Genomic DNA, 13,499 nt, shown 5'->3' on the forward strand with positions numbered 1-13,499 from the left:
AGAGCCCTAGTCTCTTTAGCCCTTCCTCATAAGAGAGGAGTTCCATCCCCTTTATCATTTTGGTCGCTCTTTTGTGAACCTTTTCTAATTACACTATATCTTTTTTGAGATATGGCAATCGGAACTGAACGCAGTACTCAAGGTGCGGACACACCATGGAGCGATACAAAGGCATATAGTATTTTTTGTTTTATTCACTGTCCCTTTCCTAATAATTCCTAGCATCCTGTTTGCTTTTTTTTGCGGCCGCTGCCCACTGAGCAGAATAGTTCAGCTTATTATCTACAAACGACACCCAGATCTTTTTCTGGAGTGCTGACCCCCAAAGTGGACCATAGAATCAGGTAACTATGATTCAGATTATTCTTTCCAATGTGCATCACCTTGCATTTGTGCACATTAAATCTGCCATTTGGATGCCCAGTCTTCCAATTTCCTAAAGGCTTCCTGCAATATTTCACAGTCTTCACGTGTTTTAACAACCTTGAATTGTTTGTGTCATCTGCAAATTTGAGGGCCTTCAGCTTTGAACCAGGCAGACAAGTGACCAAGCGATCCTCATGTTCACCAGCCATCCTGGTCTCTTTGATGAGCTATAGAAGAACATAAGAGTAAGATCATGAGGGGAGAGCTGGCTGCTAGTTGTCTAATTTTACATGGAGGCCCTAGAGAGGGAACCAGCAGTCATGTAGCTGGGTCAGTCTGACAGGTTGCCAGTTTTCTTTTTTAGCTGTCATTTATTATATTAACGCCTCCTGCTTATCGTCAGCACTGTAGAAATAAAGCAAATGTCTCCTATAGCTGTCAGCACTGAAGACGTCCAGCAGACCCCTCATACAGTGCCAATCATACAGAAGCTATATATAAGCAAGGTACATGAAATATGTGCCAGTCATTCCCAGAAGCTGGTAAATAACATGGCTTGAAAGAGGAGAGTGAGTCCCAGCAGGAAGTCTGCTAAATGAGATTGGCTTTGTGTGGAGAACTGCTGCAGAATGACTCTGGCAAAAAAAAATTGGAGAGCAGGCAGCACTCTGAACCTCATGTCATGATATCCAAGTTTCTAATGCCTAATGCTAGGTGTTGCACCTGTGTCCACAGCAGGAGAGGGTGGAGTCCTGCTTTGATTTCCTATCCCAGTTTTAAAACTGCTTTAAAAACCTCTCTCTTTGTATAGCATTTGTCATTGTGACTTGACAGGGTTGGTGTGGGTCAGCCATCTTCAGCTTGGAAGACAGACGGCTAAGGGGTACGATAGAGGTGTACAAAATATTGAGTGATATAGAATGGGTAAAAGTGATTCGATATTTTTGCTCTTTCAAAAAAGTACGAAGATTAGGGGACACTCAAGGAAGGTATACGGTACTACTTTTAAAACGATCAGTAGGAAATATTTTTTCGCTCAGGAACTTGTTGCCAAAGGAAGTGATAGCAGCAGCTGGCATATCTGGGTTTAAAAAAAGGTTTGGACAAGTTCCTGGAGGACAAATGCAAAGTGATGTACATTGGGAAGAACAATCCAAATCATAGTTACCTGATGCTAGGATCATCTGGGGGGGTCAGCACCCAAGAAAAAAATCTAGGTGTCTTTGTAGACAATACACTGAAATCTTCTGCCCAGTGTGCGGAGGTGGCGAAAAAAGCAAACAGGAATTATTAGGAAAGGGATGGTAAATAAAACCAAGAATACTATAACGCCTGCTCTCACACCATGATGCAACCTCACCCCTAATATTGCATTTAATTCTGGTCACCGTAACTAAAAAAAGATATAGCAGAGTTAGAAAAATTTCAAAGAAGAGCAACCAAAATGAGAGAGAGGATGGAATTGCTCCCATGTGAGGAAAGGCTAAAGAGGTTAGGGCTCTTCAGCTTGGAAAAGAGACAGCAGAAGGGAGATATAATTGTTGAGGTCTATAAAATCTTGAGTGGTGTAGAAGTGAATCGATTTTTCACTCTTTCAAAAAGTACAAAGACCAGGGGACACTCATTGAAATTACATTGAAATACTTTTAAAGGGGAAATGGGACTTGATATACCACCTTTCTGAGATTTTTGCAACTACATTCAAAGCGGTTTACATATATTCAGGTACTTATTTTGTACCAGGGGCAATGGAGGGTTAAGTGTCACAAGGAGCTGCAGCAAATACATGGAAATATTTTTTCACTCAAAGAATAGTTAAGCTCTGGAACCTGTTGCTGGAGGATATGGTAACAACGGTTAGCATATCTGGGTTTAAGAGAGATTTGGACAAGTTCTTGGAGGAAAAGTCCATAGTCTGTTATTGAGAAGGACATGGGGGAATCCATGCTTGCCCCGGGATTGGCAGCATGGAATGTTGCTACTATTTGGGTTTCTGTCAGGTACTTATGACCTACTGGGTTAGATAGACCATTGGTCTGACGCAGTATAGGTCTTGTTGCAGCCTATAGCATGCTGTGTAGTTACATGTATTAATATGTGTCCTAAAGACTCAACTTTTCACTCTCTGTGCGCACTTTCCTTTATCTTTTTATTCTTTTAGTGCTCTGTATTATTAGTTTGCTTTCTCTGTCCCGTTCTTTTCTCTTGAGCTTCTATTTTAATATGTTTGTAAACCGCCTTGTTTTTGCCAAAAGGAAAGGCAGTATATGAATTTTTAATAAACCGTAAACTGTTATTTTATCTCTGGATTGGTTTAGTAGGGGTTTGGTTTGCTGTTATCCCATTATTATGATGGAGTTCTTTCTTATCTTTTTATCGTTTGCTGTTATTGTAGACTGTCTTGCTGTTTTCAGATTGCTCTGAAAGGCGATATATTCAATATTAATAAACCATAAATGCTTTTCCTCATGTAACGGTGAAAATACAAAAATCTCAGCAATTCCGCACGTTTAGGTTATCAAGGCTGGCATATTCAAATCCCTAAAACACCACTAACTTATTTTCCTGTCTTTGGGCAGTTCAGCCTCTGCCACCTTGTCTTGAGCATTTTGTAGGGGTCGAGTTATGTCCTGGCTGAAGCATGTACCTTCCCATTTCCTGTGGGAGGCATTCTCTGTGTTTCTTTATTCAGTCTCTATATACGCCTTTGTACTCTTTGGCATCAAGGCAATTTTTCAAATCTAAAATTAAAAATAAGGTAGCAAGGAACTACAATTAGATAGGAAAGCATGGCCGATAAAGAACCGAAACACTAAAGCTGAGGCAAGAAACCCAAGCTAGTGTAAAAAGATGGGACTTAAGGTGCCCGCAAACCGCATAGAAGAGGCTGTAATCCTGGGGGCAAGGCTGGCTTAACCTATGGAGCAGGTGAGGCTCTGGGCCAGGGCACCAAATGCCTGAGCCTGTGATGTCACTGGCTCTATAGGTTAAGCTGGCCCAAAGCTTACCTTGCGGTATTTGTGCAGGAAACAATGAACAGCCAGCAATCCCCTTCCCGTCTCAGGCCAGCTTCCCCTGGCTACCTTTTAAAGGCGGTTTTCTTCTCCCAAGCAATTTCACCTAATGCTGCCCGCATCAGCCCTGGCCTTTCCTTTGACATAACTTCCTGTTTCCACAGGGGCATGGCAGAGGGAAAACACACACCTTCTGTTAGGTGAAATGTCAGTATTCAGGAAGGGAATCTGTCTTGAAAGGTAGGGGGGAGGTGCCAGTGAGAGGGCTCCAAACCAAAAGCTGGTTCAGGGTGCCACAGTCCCTTGAGCCGGCCCTGTCTTGGGGAATTCTGCACCATTACACAATGCAGAATTCTGTGCAGTCTTCTGTTACAATGCAGTGTGGCACAGACCATTTCCAGCTGTCTCCCTACATACATACACCGCTTCAGCGCGGCAAAAGGAGCAGCTTCTGCCTTATCTGCCACCTTGGGAGTTCACACAGCTCAGATGAACAGTTGAGCCTGGGACAGCAGAGGAGCAAGAAGCAGTCCGATGTGGGGTTGGCAACTTCTCTTCACACTGGAGTGGTGTATATTCAGGGAAGGGGGATTCTGGAAAAATGGTGGATGAAGTTGTGTATGCCATGTGAGGGAGGGTGCTTTGTGTCATGGGAGTGGAGAGGACTGGAGCATGGTGGATGGGCTGCTGTGTGCCGGGGAGGGGGGACTGGAGTAGGGTGAATGGGGTGTTTGCCATTCGGGGGGGAGGGGTGTAGGCTGGCTTAAGCTGTATGGGGTAGTCTACCATGGGGAGGGGTCTGTAGAAAAGTGGATGGGTGTGTGTGTGTCATGGGTGGGGGCTGGAAAAAGGTGGATGAGTGTGGGAAGGGGGCTGTAGCATGGTGGGTGGAGTGCTGTATGCTTTGGGAGGGGGGAGGACTGCAGCAAGGTGGGTGGGGTGCTGTGTGCCATGGGATGGGGGAGGGCAGGAGCAAGGTGGATGGGGTGGTCTGTTCTATAGGGGGAGTGTAGAAAAGTGGATGGAAGGTGTGTGTTTATGTGTGTGTGCGCGTCACGGGTGGGGGCTGAGGAAATGTGAATGATTGTGTGTGTGCGCCATGGGGATTGGGGCAGAGAAAAGTAAGGTGGGGATGTATGGGGGAGGGGAAGATACATTGGGGGTGGACAGAACAGAGGTCCTGCTAGGAGTTAGGAAGAGCAATGAGGGATGATGAGACAGAACCCTAGAAGGCAGAGTTCTGCTACAGGGTAGAGAACATGTCCACAAAAAATAGGAGGGGAGAGAAAAATTGGAGGTATTCACCCTGGAGAAGGATAGAGAAAGCCAGGGCACTAAACAACAGGGGAATTGGATACAAGCTAGGTGGAACCTGAGGAGGGAATCTGCTGTGGTGGTGGTAGAAGTATTTCATGCCTGGGGGGAGAAGCCAGTGTGCAGCGGCTGCTAAGAAAGCAAGTAGAATGTTAAGAATTATTAGGAAAGGAATGGAAAACAAAAATGAGAATATGGTCCATGGTGTGACCGTACCTCGAATACTATGTGCAGCTCTGGTCATCTCAGAAAAGATATATCAGAGTTAGAAAAAAGGTACAAAGAAGGGTGATGGAAATGATGGAATGGGACGACTTATGAGAAGCGGCTAGGGCTCTTCAGCTTGCAGAAGCTACGGCTGAGATGAGATATGATAGAGGTCATTAAAATACTGAGTGGTGTGAATCGCTTGTTTACCCTTTCCACTGAAAATTCTAAGTAGTAAATTTTTAAAACAAACCGGAGAAAATATTTCTTCACTCAATGTGTAAGCAAACTCTGGAATTCTTATACAGAGAATGTGGTAAAAGCAGCTTAGCAGGTTTTAAGAAAAGTTTGAATAATTTCCTAAAAGAAGTCTATAAGCCATTATTAAGATGGACTTGGGGAAAATTAACTTCTTATACAATACAGTGAGGTCTTATATACCGCTAATATTCCCTAAATAGAGTTCAGTGCGTTCTACACGGATTAGGTTACAGTAATAGTGGATAGATGTGGAAGACAATCCTGAAGATAGTTTAGTGGCAGAGTTTGAGGACAAATGAGTTTTTAGCTTTTTTTCTGAAGCTGAGGTAGGTGTTCTCTGATCTAGTATCAATGGGTAGAGAACTCCATAGGGAAATTCCGATACGGGGAGGAGCAATCTGAAGATTTTCTGGTACTTGATACCTCTGCAAGGCTGGGAGGAGATGAACAGCTGGTCCCTCAATCTCGTAGATGAGCATTTGGACCAACAGAGTGAATGCTTTCTGCTCAAAAAAAGAGTGAATCAGGCAGAGCTGTCTCATTTTAAACAGAGTGGTCCTCCAAATCTTGTCATTGTGGGGAGATAGGGAAGAATTAAGAAGAACGCCAAGCACTTAGGCATCTGATTCCACTGTAAGTGACTTGCCTAATCCTACAGTTAGTGAGGCTGGTACTTGAACTCCTGAATTTCGGAACCATAAAATCTTGGTCTTGTGTGGATTCAGTTTGAGTTTAAGATGGACCAGTTTTTGGATGGCATCCATCCCAGCTGTTATTGGTTGGGTTATGTCACAGTTGGGTTGGCAATTCGTTAGGAGGAGAAGGCTGTCGTCCGCATAGGATAATAGAAGTTTGCCTAGGTTTAGAGTGCCCAGGGTTGACATGAAGAAGTTGAAAATGATTGGAAAGAGTGGGGAGCCCTATGGAACCCCACATTTTGGGAGCCAAAATTGGGAGAGAAGTTGATTTTGTTTGACAGTTTAACTTCTGTGTGAAAGGAGTCCCGTGAACCAGTTGAGAACAGCTCCAGATAGGCCAATTTGATCTAGTCACTCGAGAAAGATTGTATGATTGACTGCATCAAAGGCTGTTGATACGTCGAACTGATTGCCTTTGCATAAATGTTGTTTGACGAATGTGGTAAGAGTAAGCAGCAGGGATTCCATACTGTGTGTGGGTCAGAAGCCAAATTGTGATCGCTGTAGTAACACGAACCTTTCCAGGTATGTAGAGAATTGTCTACTAACATATGTTTCCAGGATTTTTGTGAGGTGAGGGATGTTGGTGACTGGGCGATAGTTGGCATCTGAGATCAGATCAAGACTTAGAGCCTTTAGAAAAGGTGTAAGGACATTTTTGCCCGTGTCAGGGGGAAGTGAACCTACTTCTAAGAGGTCATTGAGCCTGTCAGACAGCCATAGAACAAGATGGATGAGAGTAGAGATACAGGGCAGCAGTCGAGGATGCAGTGAGACCAGCCACATTTCAACAGCAGGGATTTAACTTTTTCTGAAAGGAGAGGTTGGAATGTGGCCCAGTGTTGATCAGACTTGGCTTCCTGAGTGAGGCAATGTGCAGACACCTCTGAGATAGGTGGCCTTCTGTCTTTGTAATATCGGACCGGATTTGAATGATCTTGTTGGCGAAGAAGTCAGCTAGTTCTTGTGTAGGTGGAATGACTTGTTTGATGCTGGCAGTCTTAATGGCAGTTAGCTTTCGTACTAGAGAGAAGAGATTTGTTTTTTTTAGGGAGTTTTGACTTACTAGGGTATTGTAGTAGTGTTGTTTGGCCTTGGCTACCTTCGATTTATATAGTCGGAATGGCGGTTTTCCAGCGGCTCTTTCTCCATTGTTTCTCCAATTGTCAATATTCCAGTTTTAATTTGGATAATTCGAGAGCCATGGGGAGTTTTTAGTTAGCCTGATTAGTTTGAAAGGAAGCCCATGAACCAGTTGAGAACAGCTCCAGATCTAAATTGGGTCATAATCCAATTAGTGCTGATAATTGGGTGCTAATTGTGCACACATCTTGCTACGCGCTGTTATGTAGCAGTGTGTGCTCAAATATGTGGATAAAGGTGAGCTGGTTGATATTGAGGCATATTTTCAAAGCACTTTGGGAGGCTAAGTTCCATAGGTTTCTATGGAACTTTGGGAGGCTAAGTGCTTTGAAAATGAGCTTGATTGTGTATCTGGATTTTCAAAAGACGTTTGACAAAGTACCTCATGAAGGACTCCAGAGGAAATTGGAGAGTCATGGGGTAGGAGATAGTGTCCTATTGTGGATTAAAAACTGGTTAAAAGTTAGAAAACAGCAAGTAGGGTTAAATGGTCGGTATTCTCAATGGAGAAGGGTAGATAGTGGTGTTCCCCAGGGGTCTGTGCTGGGACCGCTGCTTTTTAATATATTTATAAATGATCTAGAGATGGGAGTAACTAGTGAGGTAATTAAATTTACTGATGACACAAAGTTATTCAAAGTTGTTAAATCGCAAGAGGATTGTGAAAAATTGCAAGATGACCTTACGAGACTGGGAGACTAGGTATCTAAATGGCAGATGACGTTTAATGTGAGCAAGTGCAAAGTGATGCATATGAGAAAGAGGAAGTCGAACTATATCTGTGTAATGCAAGGTTCTGCATTAGGAGTCGTCAACCATGAAAAGGGATCTAGGTGTCATAGTTGATGATACTTTGAAACCCTCCGCTCAGTGTGCTGCGGTGTCTAAGAAAGCAAATAGAATATTGGGTATTATTTTGAAAGGAATGGAAAACAAAAATGAGGATGTTATAATGCCTTTATATTGCTCCATGGTATGACCACACCTCGAGTACTGTGTTCAGTTCTGGTCACCACATCTTGAAAAAGATATAGTGGAATTAGAAAAGATAGAGAAGGGTGACAAAAATGATTTATTTATTGCATTTGTATCCCACATTTTCCCACCATATGGCAGGTTCAATGTGGCTTACATATTGCTAAAAAGGTGGTTACAAGGGTAAAAGGGGATGGGAAAACTTCCCTATGAGGAAAGGCTAAAGTGGCTGGATCTGTTCAGCTTGGAGAAAAGATGGCTGAGGGGGAGATATGATAGAGGTTTATAAAATAATGAGTGGAGTGGAACGGGTAGACGTGACTTGCTTGTTTACTCTTTCTAAAAATACTAGGACTAGGGTGCACGCAATGAAGCTAGAAAGTAGTAAATTTAAAACTAATTGGAGAAAATATTTCTTCACTCAATGTGTAATTAAACTCTGGAATTTGTTGCCAGAAAATGTGGTAAAAGCGGTTAGCTTAGCGGGGTTTAAAAAAGTTTTGGATGGCTTCCTAAAGGAAAAGTCCATAGACCATTATTAAAATGGACTTTGGGAAATCCACTGCTTATTTCTGGGATAAGCAGCATAAAATGTACTGTACTGTTTTTGGATCTTGCCGGGTACTTGTGACCTGGATTGGCCACTGTTGGAAACAAGATGCTGGGCTTGATGAACCTTCGGTCTGTCCCAGTATGGCAATACTTCTGTACTTAAATGCCATAGCGCACAACTAAAAAGGGGGCGTGGCCATGGGATGAGTATTTGTAGGTCTTACAAGTTGCGCAAAGTGTTACAGAATTTGAAGGATACACACCCAAATTGAGCACCAGAATTACACCTGGTTTTTAGTAGGCATAAGTTCTCACTCCCAAATTTGGGTGACAAAAACGGCAGTCAGTGCTATTCTATAACTGGTGCTCATCTTTCAGTGCCCATTATAGAATATTGTTGAGTGTTATTCGTTTGATGTATTCTGCCAAGAAGTATGATAGGGATCTCCCCTCTTGGTGAGGTACAACTGCCTTTCTAGTAAAGCTAGGATATATCTTGAAGCTTGTAAAGTCATCCTTAAAGCATGGTCTCGCTCCCAAATATACATTGTCATTATTTACTTTTCCTTGTCAAGGTAACACCATTAAACTTTGGAATGCTTTACTTTTACCATGCAGGTCTTTTTCTGCTGTCATCTACTATGTTTACATCTCCCAGCCTCAAAATTTGTCAGATTTAAGTCCGTTTTCCAGTTCTCATTTGTTTTTGTGGGAATAAAATTCTGGAATGAGATCCTGGATATTTTTAGATCTTTCAATAGTCTTTTCCTATTTAGAAGAACTCTTGGATATTTGAGAAATGTTTGAAATAAGTTTAATACTTTGAATTCTCTTTTATAATTTATTTGATTTTTGTCTTTTTTTGTGTGATTGTTACTTCCCAGTTATGCCTGGTTCTTTTTGATGTAAACCACATAGAACTGGCATGGTGGGTCCCTCTTAATGCACAGGGTATTATATGGGCCTCAGAGTGCTTTTTCTCGGGCAGTAGACGTCTGAAGACTAAAACTCATTAACAAATGCAAGTGTAATGGGCCTCAGTGCAGTGTCATTTATAAGTAAAATCAAGGAAAGAACCCTTTAAGATTAGACTTTCTGTGGTCAGTGTCTGACGGATGCAGCTTGAGTTTATAACCATACTTCCCTCTGTGTTACAGAGATGACCATGGCTTCAGTCCATTGCACTGGGCATGTCGAGAAGGCCGCTCAAATGTAGTGGACATGCTGATAATGAGAGGAGCTAGAATCAATGTGATGAACAGGGGAGACGACACCCCTCTGCATCTGGCTGCCAGCCATGGACACAGAGACATTGTGCAGAAGGTAAAGGGTGACCATTCTCAGCCTTGTTTTTGTTCTTTTTTTTGGCATCTACTGCTCTCTTGTTTTTTGCCCTCTTTCTCCATTTTTTTTACATGATGCCCCTTTTTTCTGTTACACTGGGCTTTGCGGAGGTTGTGGGGTGGTAGCATTTGTTTGGTATAATAAAGGATGCTTAGATGGTAGAATAAAGCCTGAAACTGGATATACTTTGCTCGGTTGTATTGGGAATGGGCAGCCAACTTTATTGGCTGCCAGTTCAGTCTTGAGTTATATTTAAGATGGCCTATTTGATTTATAAAAATTTTCAAGGTCAGTCTCCAGAATATTTGACTCATTCTGTAGGAGTACTGATGTTGAACCATAGTTATCATTCTTTAGTGTCCAGCTGCACCAGTCTGTACGATTAGACTGTACAGCGCTGCGTAACCCTAGTAGCGCTCTAGAAATGTTAAGTAGTAGTAGTAGTAGTGCTCTGTTGAAAACTCTAGTAATGCCTCTGCCAAAGTATGCCCCATCAAACCACTGCAGCAATAATTAAAGCCAGTGAATTATCTTCGTCTTAAAAAAAAAAAAATCTACCACTAGAGGGAAAAGCAGAGAACTCGGTGAAAGGATAGTGATAGGAGTGTACTACCGTCCGCCTGGCCAGGACGAACAGACGGATGCGGAAATGTTAAAGGAAATCAGGGACGCAAACAAACTGGGCAACACAATAATAATGGGGGATTTCAATTACCCGCATATAGACTGGGTTAATGTAACATCTGTACACGCAAGGGACATAAGATTTCTTGATGAAATCAAGGACAGCTTCATGGAACAGCTAGTTCAGGAGCCGACAAGAGAAGGAAAAATACTAGACTTAGTCCTTAGTGGTGCTCATGATCTAGTGCAGGGGGTAACGATACGAGGGCCGCTTGATAACAGTGATCATAATATGATCGGTTTTGATATTGGCATTGAAGGAAGTGAAACTAGGAAATCAAGTACGCTAGCGTTTAACTATAGAAAAGGTGATTACGACAAAATGAGAAAAATGGTGAAAAAAAGACTGAAAGGAGCAGCTCGCAGAGTAAAAAACTTGCATCAGGCGTGGATGCTGTTTAAAAACACCATCCTGGAGGTTCAGGACAAATATATTCCACGTATTAGAAAAAAGGGAAAAAAGACTAAACGTCAGCCGGCGTGGCTAAACAGTAAGATAAAGGAAATCATTAGAGCCAAAAAACAATCCTTCAGAAAGTGGAGAAGAGAACCAACTGAAAGTAACAGGATAGATCATAAGGAATGCCAAGCCAAATGCAAAGCGGAGATAAGGAGGGCAAAAAAGGACTTTGAGAAGAAATTAGCGTTGGAAGCAAAAATACATAGTAAAAATTTTTTTAGATACATTAAAAGCAGGAAACCGGCCAAAGAGTCGGTTGGGCCGCTGGACGAAAATGGTGTTAAAGGGGCGATCAAGGAGGACAAAGCCGTAGCGGAGAAATTAAATGAATTCTTTGCTTCGGTCTTCACCGAGGAGGATTTGGGGGGGACACCGGTGCCGGAAAGAATATTTGAAGCGGGGGAGTCGGAGAAACTAAACAAATTCTCTGTAACCTTGGAGGATGTAATGGGTCAGTTCAGCAAGCTGAAGAGTAGTAAATCACCGGGACCTGATGGTATTCATCCCAGAGTATTAATAGAACTAAAAAATGAACTTGCGGAGCTACTGTTAGAAATATGCAATCTGTCCCTAAAATCGAGTGTAGTACCGGAAGACTGGAGGGTAGCCAATGTTACTCCGATTTTTAAGAAGGGTTCCAGAGGAGATCCGGGAAATTATAGACCGGTGAGTCTGACGTCGGTGCCGGGCAAGATGGTGGAGGCTATTATTAAGAATAAAATTGCAGAGCATATACAAAAACATGGACTGATGAGACAAAGTCAGCACGGATTTAGTGAAGGGAAGTCTTGCCTCACCAATCTAATGCATTTTTTTGAGGGGGTAAGCAAACATGTGGACAATGGGGAGCCGGTTGATATTGTATATCTGGATTTTCAGAAGGCGTTTGACAAAGTGCCGCACGAAAGACTCCTGAAGAAATTGCAGAGTCATGGAATCGGAGGTAGGGTATTATTATGGATTAAGAACTGGTTGAAAGATAGGAAGCAGAGAGTAGGATTGCGTGGCCAGTATTCTCAGTGGAGGAGGGTAGTTGGTGGGGTCCCGCAGGGGTCTGTGCTGGGTCCGTTGCTTTTTAATGTATTTATAAATGACCTAGAGATGGGAATAACTAGTGAGGTAATTAAATTCGCCGATGACACAAAATTATTCAGGGTCGTCAAGTCGCAGGAGGAATGTGAACGATTACAGGAGGACCTTGCGAGACTGGGAGAATGGGCGTGCAAGTGGCAGATGAAGTTCAATGTTGACAAGTGCAAAGTGATGCATGTGGGTAAGAGGAACCCGAATTATAGCTACGTCTTGCAAGGTTCCGCGTTAGGAGTTACGGATCAAGAAAGGGATCTGGGTGTCGTCGTCGATGATACGCTGAAACCTTCTGCTCATTGTGCTGCTGCGGCTAGGAAAGCGAATAGAATGTTGGGTGTTATTAGGAAGGGTATGGAGTCCAGGTGTGCGGATGTTATAATGCCATTGTATCGCTCCATGGTGCGACCGCACCTGGAGTATTGTGTTCAGTACTGGTCTCCGTATCTCAAAAAAGATATAGTAGAATTGGAAAAGGTACAGCGAAGGGCGACGAAAATGATAGTGGGGATGGGACGACTTTCCTATGAAGAGAGGCTGAGAAGGCTAGGGCTTTTCAGCTTGGAGAAGAGACGGCTGAGGGGAGATATGATAGAAGTGTATAAAATAATGAGTGGAATGGATCGGGTGGATGTGAAGCGACTGTTCACGCTATCCAAAAATACTAGGACTAGAGGGCATGAGTTGAAGCTACAGTGTGGTAAATTTAAAATGAATCGGAGAAAATTTTTCTTCACCCAACGTGTAATTAGACTCTGGAATTCGTTGCCGGAGAACGTGGTACGGGCGGTTAGCTTGACGGAGTTTAAAAAGGGGTTAGATAGATTCCTAAAGGACAAGTCCATAGACCGCTATTAAATGGACTTGGAAAAATTCTGCATTTTTAGGTATAACTTGTCTGGAATGTTTTTACGTTTGGGGAGCGTGCCAGGTGCCCTTGACCTGGATTGGCCACTGTCGGTGACAGGATGCTGGGCTAGATGGACCTTTGGTCTTTCCCAGTATGGCACTACTTATGTACTTATGTACCATAATCTTCCAGGGAGGGCCACAAACTGGTGCAGCAGGACTAAAGGAAAAGAAATTAACAGGTATAACTACTACTACTACTACTACTATTTAGCATTTCTATAGCGCTACAAGGCGTACGCAGCGCTGCACAAACATAGAAGAAAGACAGTCCCTGCTCAAAGAGCTTACAATCTAATAGACAAAAAATAAAGTAATCAAATCAATTAATGTGTACAGGAGGGTAGGTGGAGGCGAGTGGTTACGAGTCAAAAGCAATGTTAAAGAGGTGGGCTTTCAGTCTAGATTTAAAGGTGGCCAAGGATGGGGCAAGACGTAGGGGCTCAGGAAGTTTATTCCAGGCGTAGGGTGCAGCGAGACAGAAGG

At 42.9% G+C, this 13,499-nt stretch overlaps 1 protein-coding gene across 1 annotated transcript in view; it reads left to right on the forward strand.

Annotated features, from left to right (window-relative positions):
* LOC115468179 (integrin-linked protein kinase-like) overlaps window positions 1-13,499 on the forward strand; it is a 76,256-nt gene that overhangs the window by 48,797 nt on the left and 13,960 nt on the right. The window contains exon 4 of the mRNA XM_030199717.1: window positions 9,688-9,853. Coding sequence (XP_030055577.1) covers window positions 9,688-9,853 — 166 coding nt within the window. The remainder of the gene's footprint in view (window positions 1-9,687; window positions 9,854-13,499) is intronic.

Source organism: Microcaecilia unicolor, chromosome 4, assembly GCF_901765095.1.
Source record: "Microcaecilia unicolor chromosome 4, aMicUni1.1, whole genome shotgun sequence".
Lineage (NCBI taxonomy): Eukaryota > Metazoa > Chordata > Amphibia > Gymnophiona > Siphonopidae > Microcaecilia > Microcaecilia unicolor.